The sequence below is a fragment of the Zootoca vivipara genome, chromosome 11 (assembly GCF_963506605.1).
Source record: "Zootoca vivipara chromosome 11, rZooViv1.1, whole genome shotgun sequence".
NCBI lineage: Eukaryota > Metazoa > Chordata > Lepidosauria > Squamata > Lacertidae > Zootoca > Zootoca vivipara.
This window is the reverse complement of record NC_083286.1, coordinates 55,532,364-55,547,204: the sequence shown is the minus strand read 5'-3', so window position 1 is coordinate 55,547,204 and position 14,841 is coordinate 55,532,364. Positions and strand designations below refer to the sequence as shown.

Here is a 14,841-nt window from a genome sequence, read left to right as displayed (position 1 = left end):
ATCCCCAGCATCTCCAGGTAAGGCTAGGAGTAACTCCCTGCATAAATCCCTGGACACTGAAAATGCTGAGCCAGATGGACCAATGGTATAAGGAAGCTTCCTGTGTTTCCATGAATCCTGTGTTGCTGCAGTTCTGACTATAGGTTGGGGGGCAGGCACTAGAGCAAGATGCTCTTAACAGGCTCCTTTCTGAGTAGCTTCCCTCCTCCCTCACTACTCTTAGCCCTTCCCATTCACTTGCCCTCTCTCTCTGATCCTAGTCCACTGAGAAACAGCCTTCCTGAAATATACTCGGAGTCGAGAGTGAATTTCATGCTCTTTATTCAGCTCATAGTCATCAAGGAGGAGAAGAGAAGACGAATGGCTCTTTTCCCAAAACCATCTGCTTATATACATTATTTACACAATGGGCCTTGCGTGATTGGCTACTTCAGGGCTACACCTGTGGGCCAATTATATTGTGGATTGACTTCTGCCTGCAGCCTGATTGGCTGCTCCTACAGGCCAATCAGGTAGCAGATTCACTTCTGCCAGCCGCCTGATTGGCTGCTCCAGCAGGCCAATCAGGTTGCGGATTCACTTCCACCTGGAGTTGGATTGGGTAGCTCCCGCTGATTCTGAATCCTATTGTTCTAGGATTCAGCTCAGTACATAACACTTCCCCAAGCTGTTGTCCTCTAAAATGTTGTTGGGCTACAACTCCCATCAGTTGGCATGCTGGCTGGAGCTGATGGAAACTGAGGTTCAACAACATCTGGAGAAGACCAGGTCAAAGAGGGTTGGTCTAGAGGAAGGCAGCAGCAACAACAGCAGCAGCAACAACATATTATTTATACCCTGCCCATCTGGCTGGGTTTCCCCACCCACTCTGGGCGGCTCCCAACAGAATATTAAAAGCACAATAAAATGTCAAACATTAAAAACTTCCCTAAACAGGACTGCCTTCAGGTGTCTTCTAAAAGTCAGGTAGTTGTTTATTTCCTTGACATCTGATGGGAGGCCGTTCCACAGAGAAGGCACCACTACCAAGAAGGCCCTCTGCCTGGTTCCCTGCAACCTCACTTCTCGCAGGGAGGGAACCAGCAGAAGACCCTCAGAGCCGGACCTCAATGTCCAGGCTGAATGATGGGGGTGGAGATGCTCCTTCAGGTATACTGGGCCAAGGGCGTTTAGGGCTTTAAGGGTCAGCACCAACACATTGACTTGTGCTCAGAAACGTACTGGGAGCCAATGTAGGTCTTTAAGGTCTCTGTAATATGGTCTTGGCGGCCACTCCCAGTCACCAGTCTAGCTGCCACATTGTGGATTAGTTGCAGTTTCCGGGTCGCCTTCAAAGGTAGCCCCACATAGAGCCCATTGCAGTAGTCCAAGATAAGTAAAGGATGTAGCTCCAGCTCTCCAGCTTGGAGAGCACAGGTTTCCTAGTCCCATGGTTGGGCATCTGCCTAGTTCTGCACCAATTCAGGGGGACCTCGCTGGTTCTAGGGTGATTTTTGAGAACTTGAAAATGGCATCCATCATAAAAATGGCTGCCTCCTTTGGTACACAGGAGCAGCTGAGCATCTACCGATAAGCACTTTTAATACAGAGTGGGCGGCTCATTGCTTCAGCATCTGTTTTATTCAAGAGGTGCAGTGCTAAATATCACCCACAAAGCAAAGGCAGTGACTGAAGCAGACTCACTAAAAATATAAAGTCACCACACGCCATTCCATGCAGCCCTATTTTTAATCATCCCACGGGGACGTTTAATAGAATCATAGAACCGTAAAGTTGGAAGTGACCCAAAGGGTCACCTAGTCCCAACTCTGGCGATGCAGGAATCACAGCTAGATTTCAATGACTGGCTTTATTTATTTTTAACAGTAAGACTGCCTTGCAAAAAAAACAATCCCAAAAGATGCTTTATTCAAAGGTTTAAAAGGCACCCCAGACCATTTGTGCGGGTGGAGGGGATGAGGAAATCAGAAATAAACAGTACAATGCTATTCATGTCTAATCGGACCTTAAGCCATGTGAGTCCAATGGAACCAACTCCCATGTAAATGTGTGAAGCAGCAGCAAAAGGATTTGGAGGAAGAAAGTCAGGTCAGGGAGATTTCAAGAAACAAGTTCTCCTCAACTTACTGAATCAATTTTGCAAAATTTTGATCAAATTGCTGCTTCTGCCCAACACTGTGTGGTTTTCAACTTCTACATCTCTCACACCTTTGTCCAGTTAAAATCCTTGCTGCCTCCCAGTCATTTCCTTTGAATCATAGAATCATAGAGTTGGAAGAGACCACAAGGGCCATCCGGTCCAACCCCCTGCCAAGCAGGAAACACCATCAAAGCATTCCTGACATATGCCTGTCAAGCCTCTGCTTAAAGACCTCCAAAGAAGGAGACGCCACCACACTCCTTGGCAGCAAATTCCACTGCCGAACAGTTCTTACTGTCAGGAAGTTCTTCCTAATGTTTAGGTGGAATCTTCTTTCTTGTAGTTTGAATCCATTGCTCCGTGTCCCAGGGGCGTACCCAGGATCAAAACTGGGGGGGGCAAGCCATGGTCATTCAGGGGCGGGGCCAAGGCACGGGGGAGGGGGCCACAAAGTGGGGATGTGGGCGGGGCTACAGGGCCAGCGGGCCGGACGACACTGTGGCGGTGGCTGCAGCCGCTAAATGAACCCCCCAAACTCTCTCACACAAAATTCCCCTGCTCTGAAGACACCGCTCCCATCCATTTACGGCCTAACCACCCCCCTGAAAAACCCCTTTGGGCTCCGCTTTCCCTCCTCCAGGTCCCCCCGAAGCCTTGCCAGTTCCCACCCTATATATCTGGGATGGGGAAGGGGCTCAGAGGTCCGCTAGTCCTGGGGGGCCATCCCCCCCGTGGCCTGGGAGGATACTGGGGACCCCCCCGTGCCAAGCTGAGACCCTCAAAGAAGCAGCAGCAGCTGCCACCACCGCCTCCCCATCGCGAGGGAGCAAAAGATGGGAAAGGTGGGGTGGCGCAGCGCAGGCGAGTGAGCCCCCCCAGCTGTAATCCAGCGGTGGCAGCAGCGGCTCCCCTGCCCTCAACGCCCCTCTCTCGGCAGGGGCAGCGAGGGAGAAATCTTAATTTTTCATACAGCTGTGTGACTTGATTATATGGGGGGGGAGCAAAGATGGAAGGAAAGGGAATTCTAAATATTTGGCACATCAAAGAAGGAGGAGGGAGCAATACATTTTGTAACTATTATTTAAAAAGATGCTTTGGCGAAATAAATATCTGAAATGGTCCTTTCAACAATTGCGTGGATCCAAGCCAGGCTTAGCCACCCACCTCTCATGGATGTGCAACATTCTCTCCAAAAGCATCCACGGCAGCTACAATTTTTCCTTGGGGCCTCCTACCACAAAAGAGGATTTGAAATGTATCGCAGGTGCAATGGCTCAAAGCCAATGTGCTCTCCTAATAAAGTCGAACAGCAGAGAGTCCGCTTGGGTAAAATTATAGGTTGCTCTTGGCTTTCCTTACAGATCTCCCATGTCTCTGTTTCCAACAAGATCAGAAGTTGAAAAATGAATGAAAAATGCGACCTTGCCAAGCAGACTTTCCTTATTACGATCCCTCGAAAACCTTGCAATGTAAATAATGAGAGATTGAAGCCCTCTAAAGGAGGAGCAAAACATTTGAAATGAAGCGTTTACGGCGTTTGACAGGGTGTTGAAGCTGTATTTGGGGGACAGACTGTAGCTTTGCCATAAAGCCTTAGGTTCAATCCCCAGGTAACTCCAGGTAGAACTGGGGGGGGGGAACCTAAGTCCCTTCTCCAAACTGGAGTCACTCCATGAAAAGAATGCACACAGACCATACTAAGAACTCTGTTGCTACCTGTTCGAGAAACCAATCTGGGCGACAGCCTTCCCCATCAGTCCGTATCCTCATCTTCCTGAGTGGTGCAATGTCGGGAATCTCCATGGTGAAGGTGTCCTTTTGGCCGATCTCAAATCTGGAGGAATGAGAAATTGGCTCAGATTTAGGTCAGCTTCATACATGAAAGAGCCCCAGCCACAGGTTGGAAGAAAGGGTAGGATCTCACAGGTTACAGGAAGAGTGCTGTTGCACTCATATCCTGCTTGTGGGCTTCCCTGGGGCATCAGGTTGGCCACTGCAAGGAAAGGATGCAGATGACACCCAGCTCTACCTCTCTTTTAAATCATAGAATCGTAGAGTTGGAAGAGACCACAAGGGCCATCCAGTTCAACCCCCTGCTGAGCAGGAAACACCATCAAAGCATTCTTGACATATGCCTGTCAAGCCTCTGCTTAAAGACCTCCAAAGAAGGAGACTCCACCACACTACTTGGTAGCAAATTCCACTGCCAAACAGCTCTTACTGTCAGGAAGTTCTTCCTAATGTTTAGGTGGAATCTTCTTTCTTGAAGTTTGAATCCATTGTTCCGTGTCCGCTTCTCTGGAGCAGCAGAAAACAACCTTTCTCCCTCCTCTATATGACATCCTTTTATATATTTGAACATGGCTATCATATCACCCCTTAACCTTCTCTTCTCCAGGCTAAACATATCCAGCTCCCTAAGCCGTTTCTCATAAGGCATCGTTTCCAGACCTTTGACCATTTCCGTTGCCCTCTTCTGGGCACGTTCCAGCTTGTCAGTATCCTTCTTGAACTGTGGTGCCCAGAACTGGACACAGTACTCCAGGTGAGGTCTGACCAGAGCAGAATACAGTGGTACTATTACTTCCCTTGATCTAGATGCTATACTCCTATTGATGCAGCCCAGAATTGCATTGGCTTTCTTAGGAAATCAGAACCAGTGAAGGCGGTGAAGGTCCTGTGTGAGTGCCTGGAGGCAGTTGGAGGATGGATGGCGGCTAACAAATTGAGGTTGAATCCTAATAAGACAGAAGTACTGTTTCTGGGGGACAGGAGGCGGGCAGGTGTGGAGGACTCCCTGGTCCTGAATGGGGTAACTGCGCCCCTGAAGGACCAGGAGCGCAGCCTAGGAGTCATTTTGGACTCACAGCTGTCCATGGAGGCACAGGTTAATCAGCTCCATCTGGTATGCAGGCTGAGACCCTACCTGCCCGCAGACTGTCTCGCCAGAGTGGTGCATGCTCTGGTTATCTCCCGCTTGGACTACTGCAATGCACTCTGCATGGGGCTACCTTTGAAGGTGACCCGGAAACTGCAATTAATCCAGAATGCGGCAGCTAGACTGGTGACTGGGAGTGGCCGCCAGGACCACATAACACCGGTCCTGAGAGATCTACACTGGCTCCTAGTACGTTTCTGAGCACAATTCAAAGTGTTGGTACTGACCTTTAAAGCCCTAAACGGCCTCGGTCCTGTATACCTGAAGGAGCGTCTCCACCCCCATCATTCAGCCCGGATTATGAGATCCAGCACCGAGGGCCTTCTGGCGGTTCCCTCATTGCGAGAAGTGAGGTTACAGGGAACCAGACAGAGGGCCTTCTCAGTAGTAGCACCCGCCCTGTGGAACGCCCTCCCAGCAGATGTCAAGGCAATAAGCAACTATTTTACCGTACTTTTAGAAGACAACTGAAGGCGGCCCTGTTTAGGGAAGTTTTTAATGTTTGATGCTGTACTGTTTTTAATATTTGGTAGGAAGCTGCCAAGAATGGCTGGGGAAACCCAGCCAGATGGGCAGGGTATAAATATAAATATTATTATTATTATTATTATTATTATTATTATTATTATTATTATTATGCTGGTCTCGTGCTCTTTCTTTTGACTCGGTGGGCCTTGCATGAATTGGCCTTGGGGCGGATGGAAAGCAGAGGATGGATTTGGCCCGTGTGTCCCCCCCCCCATTAAGTGGCCATGGCTGCTTTAAGATCCTGCTTTGCGGACTCTGATTGTCACGAGTGAGATTCATGGCCAGATGGCATCCTGGCACAACTCCGCCGTAGCCTATTCTGGCACCATTCCAGAGAATACTTTGTTAAGCAGAAGACTTCTCTTTCCACAAGGGTCAAATCAATCCTGGCACAGGGTGGACTTGGGGATGAATCCAAGTACCACTTGGAAGACTTCTTTACAGTCTGGTGTTTTCCTTTTTGTCCATTTAGTCAGGGAAAGTGTCAGGTAGCACTAAAGAGAGTGTCTGTTTACATATCGCATAAACGCACAAACCCCCAAGTCATGAAATTCACGTATGCCAATGAATGAAAACCCCTAAAATTTAAATGAAAACCATATCTCACTATAGTTGGGATCAGGTGGTCTGCGTCACCTGTGGGTTCAGTCTGCTTGTCAGCTTCAAGGCCTGCTTGCAGACTTCCAACAGATATCTGGCCTGATCCAGCAGCTCTCTTCTGCTGTCCTTAAGGCCCCTGCTTTCGCTTCTGACGGTTCTTTGAACCAAACTTGGACTGGACAGAAGACTGTGCTTTATAAAGTAGGACACAGCCCTGCCGTGTATGCCTGTCCCTTCTCCAGGAAGCGAGTAAAGATGGATGGTGTTTGATAAGGCTTGGGGAATTGCTTGAGGAAGGGTTGTGTGGATACAGAGTGGGTTGCCTTAGGGCCACAGATGTTACTGGGCTACAACTTCCATCATCCTCAGCCAGCTTAGCCAATTTTCAGGGATGATGGGAATTGTAGTCCAGTATACCTGAAGGAGCGTCTCCACCTCCATCATTCTGCCCGGACACTGAGGTCCAGCACCGAGGGCCTTCTGGCGGTTCCCTCATTGCGAGAAGCAAAGTTGCAGGGAACTAGGCAGAGGGCCTTCTCGGTGGTGGCGCCTACCCTGTGGAACACCCTCTCAACAGATGTCAAAAAGGAAAACAACTACCAGACTTTTAGAAGACACCTGAAGGCAGCCCTGTTCAGGGAGGCTTTTAATGTTTAATAGATTATTGTGTTTTATTTTTCTGTTGGAAGCCGCCCAGAGTGGCTGGGGAGACCCGGCCAGATGGGTGGGGTATAAATAATAAATTATTATTATTATTATTACATATGGGGTCAGGGGCAGAGGAAGGGGGTGCGGTGGAGGCGGGCCGCCCCGGGTGTCACCACTGAGGGGGGTGACAAAATTCTGAGCGGCACTTACCGCAGGACCTGTAGTGCGCCCGAGCCACGCGTCTCTCCTGTAGGGCGGCTGAGTGGGAGGAGGCAGGCAGACTCCTTGGAGGTCCCGCAGAGTGCCCTGCCCCAGCTCGCCCCTTCCCAGGGGTGGCTGCCCCTGCCCCTGCAGGCGGCTGGGCACACCCCTGGGCACAGGATACGCCCCAGGAGCCCAACTGGCTTGCTCCACCGCTGCCTGGGATTCCAAGGTGGAAGGGATGAGGACCTCATTCCTGCCTGCCTGAAATTTCTCTCTCTCTCTCCCCACCCCCCCCAATTCCAACCCATGTCATGTATCTTTATCTGGACTTTGCATGTGCTATCGCTTCACAACCCTTCACACGCTGAGGTTCCCTAGCTAACTCTCAGGCATTTCCAGGTAGAAGGATCTTGCAACAGGTGGGGGACCTCTTTCTGGGTGAGACATCGGACAGCAACTGCCAGTCAGTGCAGACAATAATGGGGGGGATGGGCCACTGGCTTGATCCAGGTCCCCATTCAGGTGGAGCAGTTCTGGTATCACGCTGCTCCTGCAAGCAACACATTTAAAGACCCTGATCATAACTGTCTGTTGGATTCGTAGCCTCCCTGTTGCTCCACAGGACAGATTAAATTACACAGAGGCTATTGCCCTGGAGAGACGAACTAGATGGCAAGAGAGCTCTTTGAGAATGCTTAATTTATATGCATGCAGGGGCATAAATTTGAATCAAATACTAACAAGAGGGAAAAAGGGGGTGAAGACAGATAAATGGCCTGGCACAGTGCCCTCTTCTGGATATGGGCTCACCTCTCAGGAGGAACTCATTGGCCGTTCCTGCCCTCACGTCCACTTATCAATTTTTGCATGGCCAGGAGCAATTTTGCAGCTTAAAGATAATGTAAATTAAATTGCCTTATTATCTGGGACAGTTTAAAGACGTGTTTGCTTTTTATTTATTCATTAAATTTCTATTATGTTATGTATTGAATTGTTTCTGTTGCATAAATCACCTTGGATTATTACTTGAAGAAAGGCTTCAAGTCTGAGGGTAACTACAATTTGCTGTCCCAATTATCCTCACACGGCAAATTTTCTGGGATTGTGTCCAGGCCTCTGCATTTTGCAATTCCATGGAACTGCAGAAAAAACCACCCAAATCTCAGCTTGCCTTTTTTTGCGCTCTCTCTCTTTTAACAGCAGTTAGGAGAAAAACAAGTTTCTGGCCCTGCCAAACTGCCATCTCCATTAGGAAGCAGCGCTGGGACCTTGGAGAGCCACTGCAAGCCAGTGCAGACAGCAACTGGCTCAATGGGCGAACAGCATCAGCTGGCATCAGGGAACCCCTGTTATATTGTTTAGATTTTCTGATAGGTAACTGGGGCTGAGAGATGAGGTCCACCAACAGCAGGATACACATGTGCCAGGCCCTGAGCAAGCAGGGATCCTGGACTTTTAATTTTCATTTTTTTTAATAAAAAAAAGTCAATTAGACATGTATAAAGAAAGTTTGAAAACAAAATGTGGAAGCACCTTTCTAAGACAAATTGGGCAGATACAGAGAGGTTGTTGTTGCTAATGATGCTTAGGAAATGCTGATCGAATATATGTATATGAGCAGCAGTTCTTGGCTATAGATTGCAGGGAGTAGAGTCTATAGGTACCAGGACCAGGAAATCCCATGGGCAACCATATGAGAGATCATGCTTTGCCAAGAGACAAACTAGGCATTTTCTCAAACCAAGTCCAACACAATGAACTCACAAAGACCAAATGGCCCTCCGGGGGCTCAAGAATGGACTCTGCCATTGGGAGCTCTGGAGCAAGGAATTAGGCAAAGTCCTGCTTACCTGACTCCGTTTTTTTCCAGCTGCATCTCTTCAGAGCACCCGTTAGATCCAAAGAGCACTATAAAAATACCAGCATCCGTACCGGCTTGTGAGACATCTCCAGTCACAACGGTCACTTCATAGAGAATCTGGGAAGATATGAAGGATTTGTGATTTTAATTTCTGCAATTAAAACAATAATAATTATTTTTTAAAAATACTTACTGTAAAAAAAACCCAACAAAGACCAAGCCACAATTATAAAAAATAGAATAGGCTGTGGTTGTGCCATTGGCTCATTAGGCTATGCATGGAACAAGGCTGGCTTTATGGAACCCTGGGCAGAAGGAACTTCCAGGTAAACGAAGGGTTTAGAGTAAGAAATGAAATTAATTCCACATTAAAGCGGGAGGATGTCTTGGAATTGGTTATCCTATTGCACTCCCCCCCCCAAAAAAAACAATTAATTGGTGAAGCTCCCTGCCACGAGTGATATGGAGATAGTCTGTAGCTTGAGCAGTTTAGGGGGATAGGTCTATCAATGGCCATTGGCCATGGTAACATCTTCCCTAAAAATTGATCAATTCAAGGGGCCCTTCTGACCAACCCCATACCTAGGACCCAACAGGGGCGTAGGAAGAGGGGGGCGATAGGAGCGTGCCGCCCCCGGCAGCGCGATCCCGGTAGGGTGCCATCGCGGCTATCCCCGCCCCCAGAATGTGCGACACCCCCCCCAGAACGCCCGCCACACCCATGTGGGTGGCGCACTCTGCCCCCAGGACGCGCGCCAGCCCTGCCCCCGCCTGCTCTCCACCCCGGTGCCGGAGCATGAAGCTCCGCCACTGGGACCCAAGCTTTTAATAGTATGGCCCTGGTTTTCACAATAATGTCTTAGTTTAGAGTATGATCCATCACATTAGAAAGGGAAGGCTACAGTTATTAAACTACAAGTCATTACAGGGTATATAAAATAGGGCACCTCTAGAGGTGTGGTGGTTTTTTTGCTTTGCATTTTCCAACATGTCATTGACACAATAATAACACAATAGTGATGTATTTATACTGGACACATCATTCTGTTTTATTAGTTGTTCTGCAGTGTTGCCTGTTATGGGCCAGGAGTCTGCTTCACCTGCTGAGCAGCAGCCTGAAGGAGCCGACCATGAAGTGACTCCATCTGCTGCTGATCAGCCTTCTTGCTCCTGATGAGAACCAGCTGGCTCCAGCTTTCTTAAGCAGGGTTTCCAGCCTCAGTCGGTTGCTGGAAACAACACCTGTCGTTCCTGGGCAGACCTTGCTGCTTCTTGTGACCGTGGACACTTGGCTTTCTTGACTCCCAGATCATCTGACTATGTGAACTGAGATCCTCCTGGCCTCAGGACTGCACTGAATCTTGTATATGGACTCTGCCTCCAGCATACCAAAAAATGTGGGAACAGCAGCGGCGCGGCACCGGAAGCCGCTTCTACGCATGTCCGGACATGCGTAGAAGCAACTTCCAGTGCCGGCGTCGCCTGATTTCCAGTGCCCATACATGGGTAGCGCGGCACTGGAAGTCGCTTCTATGCATGTCCGGACATGCGTAGAAGCAACTTCCGGTGCCGCTCTACCTGATTTCCGGTGCCCAGGCATGGGCAGAGCAGCACCGGAAGTCGCTTCTACGCATGTCTGGACATGCATAGAAGTGTCTTCCAGTGCCGTGCTACCCATGTATGGGCACCGGAAATCGGGCGGCCCCAGGACCCAAAATGGAGCCTCCCTGGCAGGTAGGAAATCCGGGGGATTTACGGGATTTTTTTCAATCCGGGCTGCCAGTGGGAAACTGTTTAAAATACGGGGGTTTCCCACGAAAAACGGGAGACTTGGCAGCTATGGCCTCCAGGCAATAACCCCCCTGAGACTTGGCCGGTTGGCTGGCTTCTCCCTCTACTGAGCTGGCAGTACAGGATTACGACATTTCCCTAATGTTACTTTATTATTGGAATCTGGAGGAGGATTGCTGTGCTATAGCACAGTACTTACACACCCCAGGACATTTGCGGTGTGAAAGGTTACAGCATCAGGAAGTTACAGGACAGGCACCTATTGTAAATGAGGCAGCATGCCCACTCTGAAACTTTCACAGACACGAACAGTGTTGAAAACAAGATAATATATAGCTGCCCTGACACTGGGTACAAATAATCATGCATTCACAATAAAAAAAGACTTCTGCAGAACAAAAAGAGTTCATTTGGTGGTTCGCCAAGACCCCCAGTAATTTTCAAGTGGTCTGGAAAAGGCAGGAGAATTTGAGAACCATTGGTTCCCTCCCAGAAAAAAAAAAGTTATATTTGCTTCAGAAGTGGCCGGTGAGAGGTATAAGGCAAGGTGATAGGACTGACCTTCAGGCCAACGTTGACACAGTCGGCATCCAGGATGTTGTAGACCCGCGAGGTGAGTCCATCTCCCATGTCTCTGGCCAGCCAGCACTTACAGACAAAGGTATACATGACACCTTTGGTGGGCACAATGATGGTTATTTCTTCCAAGAGCCATGAGCTTTCTGGTGTGGCACCATCATGACCCACCTAGTGGATCCAGAAAGGAAGAAATCACTGTTGGTCAACATGAAACCTTGGGCAAGCCAATCACACAATGATGGAGAGAATGTCACCAAGACACTATGTAGTTGGCCTGAATTGGCTGTGTGGCGATTTTTTTTATTTCATTTCATTTCACTTTTAATTTGCATACTGCCTTTCTACTCAATGAGATTTACACAATGAAATTTACTCTCAAAACATCGGCAAATGATAATTAAAGAGAAATTCACTTTTAGAAATTGCAATAAATAACAATAAAGGCACACAACTTATAAAATGATTTTTAAATACTTTTACTTATCAATTGAAAATGGGTGTGGTGTGGCACGAGTAAATTTTTATTCTGAAAATGTGACCCAGAGAAACAAGAACTGCAGCCCTACCGTGTGTTAGCCACCTGGGTGGGGGGTGGGCTAGGGCTGAACGAGACACACCAGAGGAACACAACCCACAAGTGCAAACCATGGCGCTTGGCCTTTCCGTGCCTCAGTTTCCCCACCCTCAGGAATCACTGCTGTACTGTCGTTTGTTTATTTCAGGGGTCCCCAAACTAAGCCTGGGGGCCGGATGCGGCCCAATCGCCTTCTAAATCCGGCCCATGGACGGTCCGGGAATCAGCATGTTTTTACATGAGTAGAATGTGTCCTTTTATTTAAAACGCATCTCTGGGTTATTTGTGGGGCATAATAATTCGTTCATCTCCCCCCAAAAAATATAGTCCGGCCCCCCACAAGGTCTGAGGGACAGTGGACCGGCCCCCTGCTGAAAAAGTTTGCTGACCCCTGATTTATTTCATAAAATCTACCGTATTTTTCAGTGTATAACACGCCCCCATGTATAAGATGCCCCCTACAGTCATACCTTGTGTTGCATCCGCTGCGGGTTGTGTTTTTTTGTGTTACAAACGCAGCAGACCCGGAAGTGTTTACTTCCGGATTTCGCCGCGCGCATATGCACAAAATAATTCTGCGTGCTTCACACATGCGCAGAAGCACTCTGCAGCGCTTTCGCGCATGCGCGAAAGTGCTGCTCCGGTTGCGGACTTTTCGGGGTGCAAACGGCACCCTGGAACAGATCAGGTATGCAACCCAAGGTACCACTGTATTTTGGGGGACTCCAAATTAAGAAAATGGGGGAAGATTGTCCAGAGTTGCTGTTGAGCTTTGGGGGGGGGGCTGAGTTGTTGAGCTTTTTAAAGGGGGGATGGCCAAAAATCGCTCGCACACGTCGCAAAAGCCGCTTATCATCTGTCCCCTTGCTGGCAGATGCCGCCAATCGCCAGGCCAATTCACGCAGCAACAACCAATCAACACCAGCCCTTGCCGCAGCCACCAATAACACACCCAATAGCTGATGGCAATCTCAGGCTTGCAGAAGCAGCCAATCACACGTCCCCCCTATGCAGTATCCGTGTATAAGACGACCCCATATTTTTTAAATAAAATAACCTTGTCTTATACACAGTAAAGTACAGTATATGCCACAATGATAGCCACTGGGATTTGGCTGTTTTGTAAACTTTTATTTCTTTAATACATTTATGTGCCTCTTAATTACTTGCATTTCTCAGCAGGGCATATAAAAACAATCCATAGGAAATGGGGGGGGGGACAGAACAGGAAAAATGGACACTACAAGTGAAAGTGAGGGCAATGGAAATGGAAAGACGGTCGTGTTCACAAGTAGCACAAAAAGCGGGAGGTGGGGAATATGTTTGTGAAAAGAGGAATAGGGGAGGAAAAAGAGGTGGCTGAAAATGTTTGTGGAAAACCTGTGGGCAGCATTGGTTGAGGTCTACCATACCGACCAGCTCTTTGATCCACGAGCGACAGAGTGAAGAACACCTTTCTATAGCTCAGTGGTGCTTCACAACCGTTCCCTGAACTCGCACGACCCTACTTAGCTCTGAGAAATGCGAATCCTCTCAGCCGGCGCTGTCTGAACTGTCTGACAAACTGCTAACAGTTTAGACTTCTCTCCAAGAATCTCGCCGCATGTCACTGCTAAATTACTTAAGAGATTAATCTCGGGCACATTCTTATCAGCGTAATTATGTATCCCAATCACTTCAAGGGAGCCTCTCCCAGTCAATCAGCCCTAATGAACAATCTGCTCACGAAAACACTGGAAAGCCTGACAGTTCGTCATGTTCAAAGCAAAAGTTGTTCGTTATTAGCAGAGGCGTCCAAACCCTTTTGGCTTCTCTGCTTCAAGTGGGGAAATTAGTTCACAGTCCACGATAAGTCATTCCATCCGAAACGGCCGATCACTTGTATATCTCCTCCCACTACACACACAAATTTCCACGAAACAACTGATAACTTTATCTAACTGTTTCAGCCATCCCTCCCATTTAGGGTCATTACCACCCGGCTAAAGGCTGCATAGATGCAGAAAATTACAGCTAATCACCTTGGAAACTGTGTGATTGACAGGGAGATGGGCAGGTGCTCACAATGGGGGAGGAATGCAGTTCAGTTTGCGTTCTTAACAAGCATGTACCTAATTCGCTGCTCCCAAAATAATGGATGGACCCAAACTGTGGTTGTTCTTCGAAAGAACTCCAGATTTTGCAGTGCAGTTCTCAAACCAAGTAATTTGTACAAAAGAAATGCATATATTAGGGGAAGAGGTGCATAAAATGTGTGGTTAGTGGGAAAAGCCTGCTACAAAAATGCATTATAAGGGCGCTTGTTTGTTAAACAGTTTACATTAGGCAATACTGCCTATAAATTAAGAAAAAGGCGAACTAAAATGCCGGTGAATTCTCATGACAACTTAAAAATGCAATCTTATGCGAAAAGATTGGGAAAATGAGAAATCAAAACTGACAGATTTTATCCTTCCATAGCAGATGCTCAAATTCCTGAAATGGGAAAGGAATAATGAAGATGGCTTTGGTACCCATCGTTGCTAATTCCCCAGCTAGCTTTTGCTCAGTCTCTGGAAGTCATAGAACCATAGAGTTGGAAGGTACCCCCAAAGATCATCTAGTGCAAACCCTCTGCAATTCAGGAATTTCAACTAAAGCATCCATGACAGATGGCCGTCCAACCTCTGCTTTAAAAACTCCAAGGAAGGAGAGTCGAAAACCTCCCAAGGGAGACTTTCTGACAGTAGGAGCTGCTCGACAATGGACCCACTGTTTGAACAGCTCCTACTGTCAGAAAGTAAGCAAGATGATCAAGGGTCTGGAAACCAAGCCTTATGAGGAGCAGTTGAGGGAGTTGGGTAGCATGTTTAGCCTGGAAAAGAGGAGTCTAAGAGCAGATATGATAGCCATCTTCAATATCTCAAGGGCTGTGACATGGAAGATGGAGTGAGCTTGTTTTCTCCTGCTCCGGCGGGTAGGACTTGAACCAATGGCTT

The 14,841-nt window shown here is 48.1% G+C and overlaps 1 protein-coding gene across 1 annotated transcript in view; it reads right to left on the bottom strand.

The window, feature by feature from the left end:
- LOXHD1 (lipoxygenase homology PLAT domains 1) overlaps window positions 1-14,841 on the bottom strand; it is a 148,919-nt gene that overhangs the window by 17,530 nt on the left and 116,548 nt on the right. The window contains exons 33-35 of the mRNA XM_035100922.2: window positions 11,272-11,457; window positions 8,909-9,036; window positions 3,857-3,974 (exon numbers count right to left, since the gene is read on the bottom strand). Of these exons, the coding sequence (XP_034956813.2) occupies window positions 3,857-3,974; window positions 8,909-9,036; window positions 11,272-11,457 (432 nt within the window). The remainder of the gene's footprint in view (window positions 1-3,856; window positions 3,975-8,908; window positions 9,037-11,271; window positions 11,458-14,841) is intronic.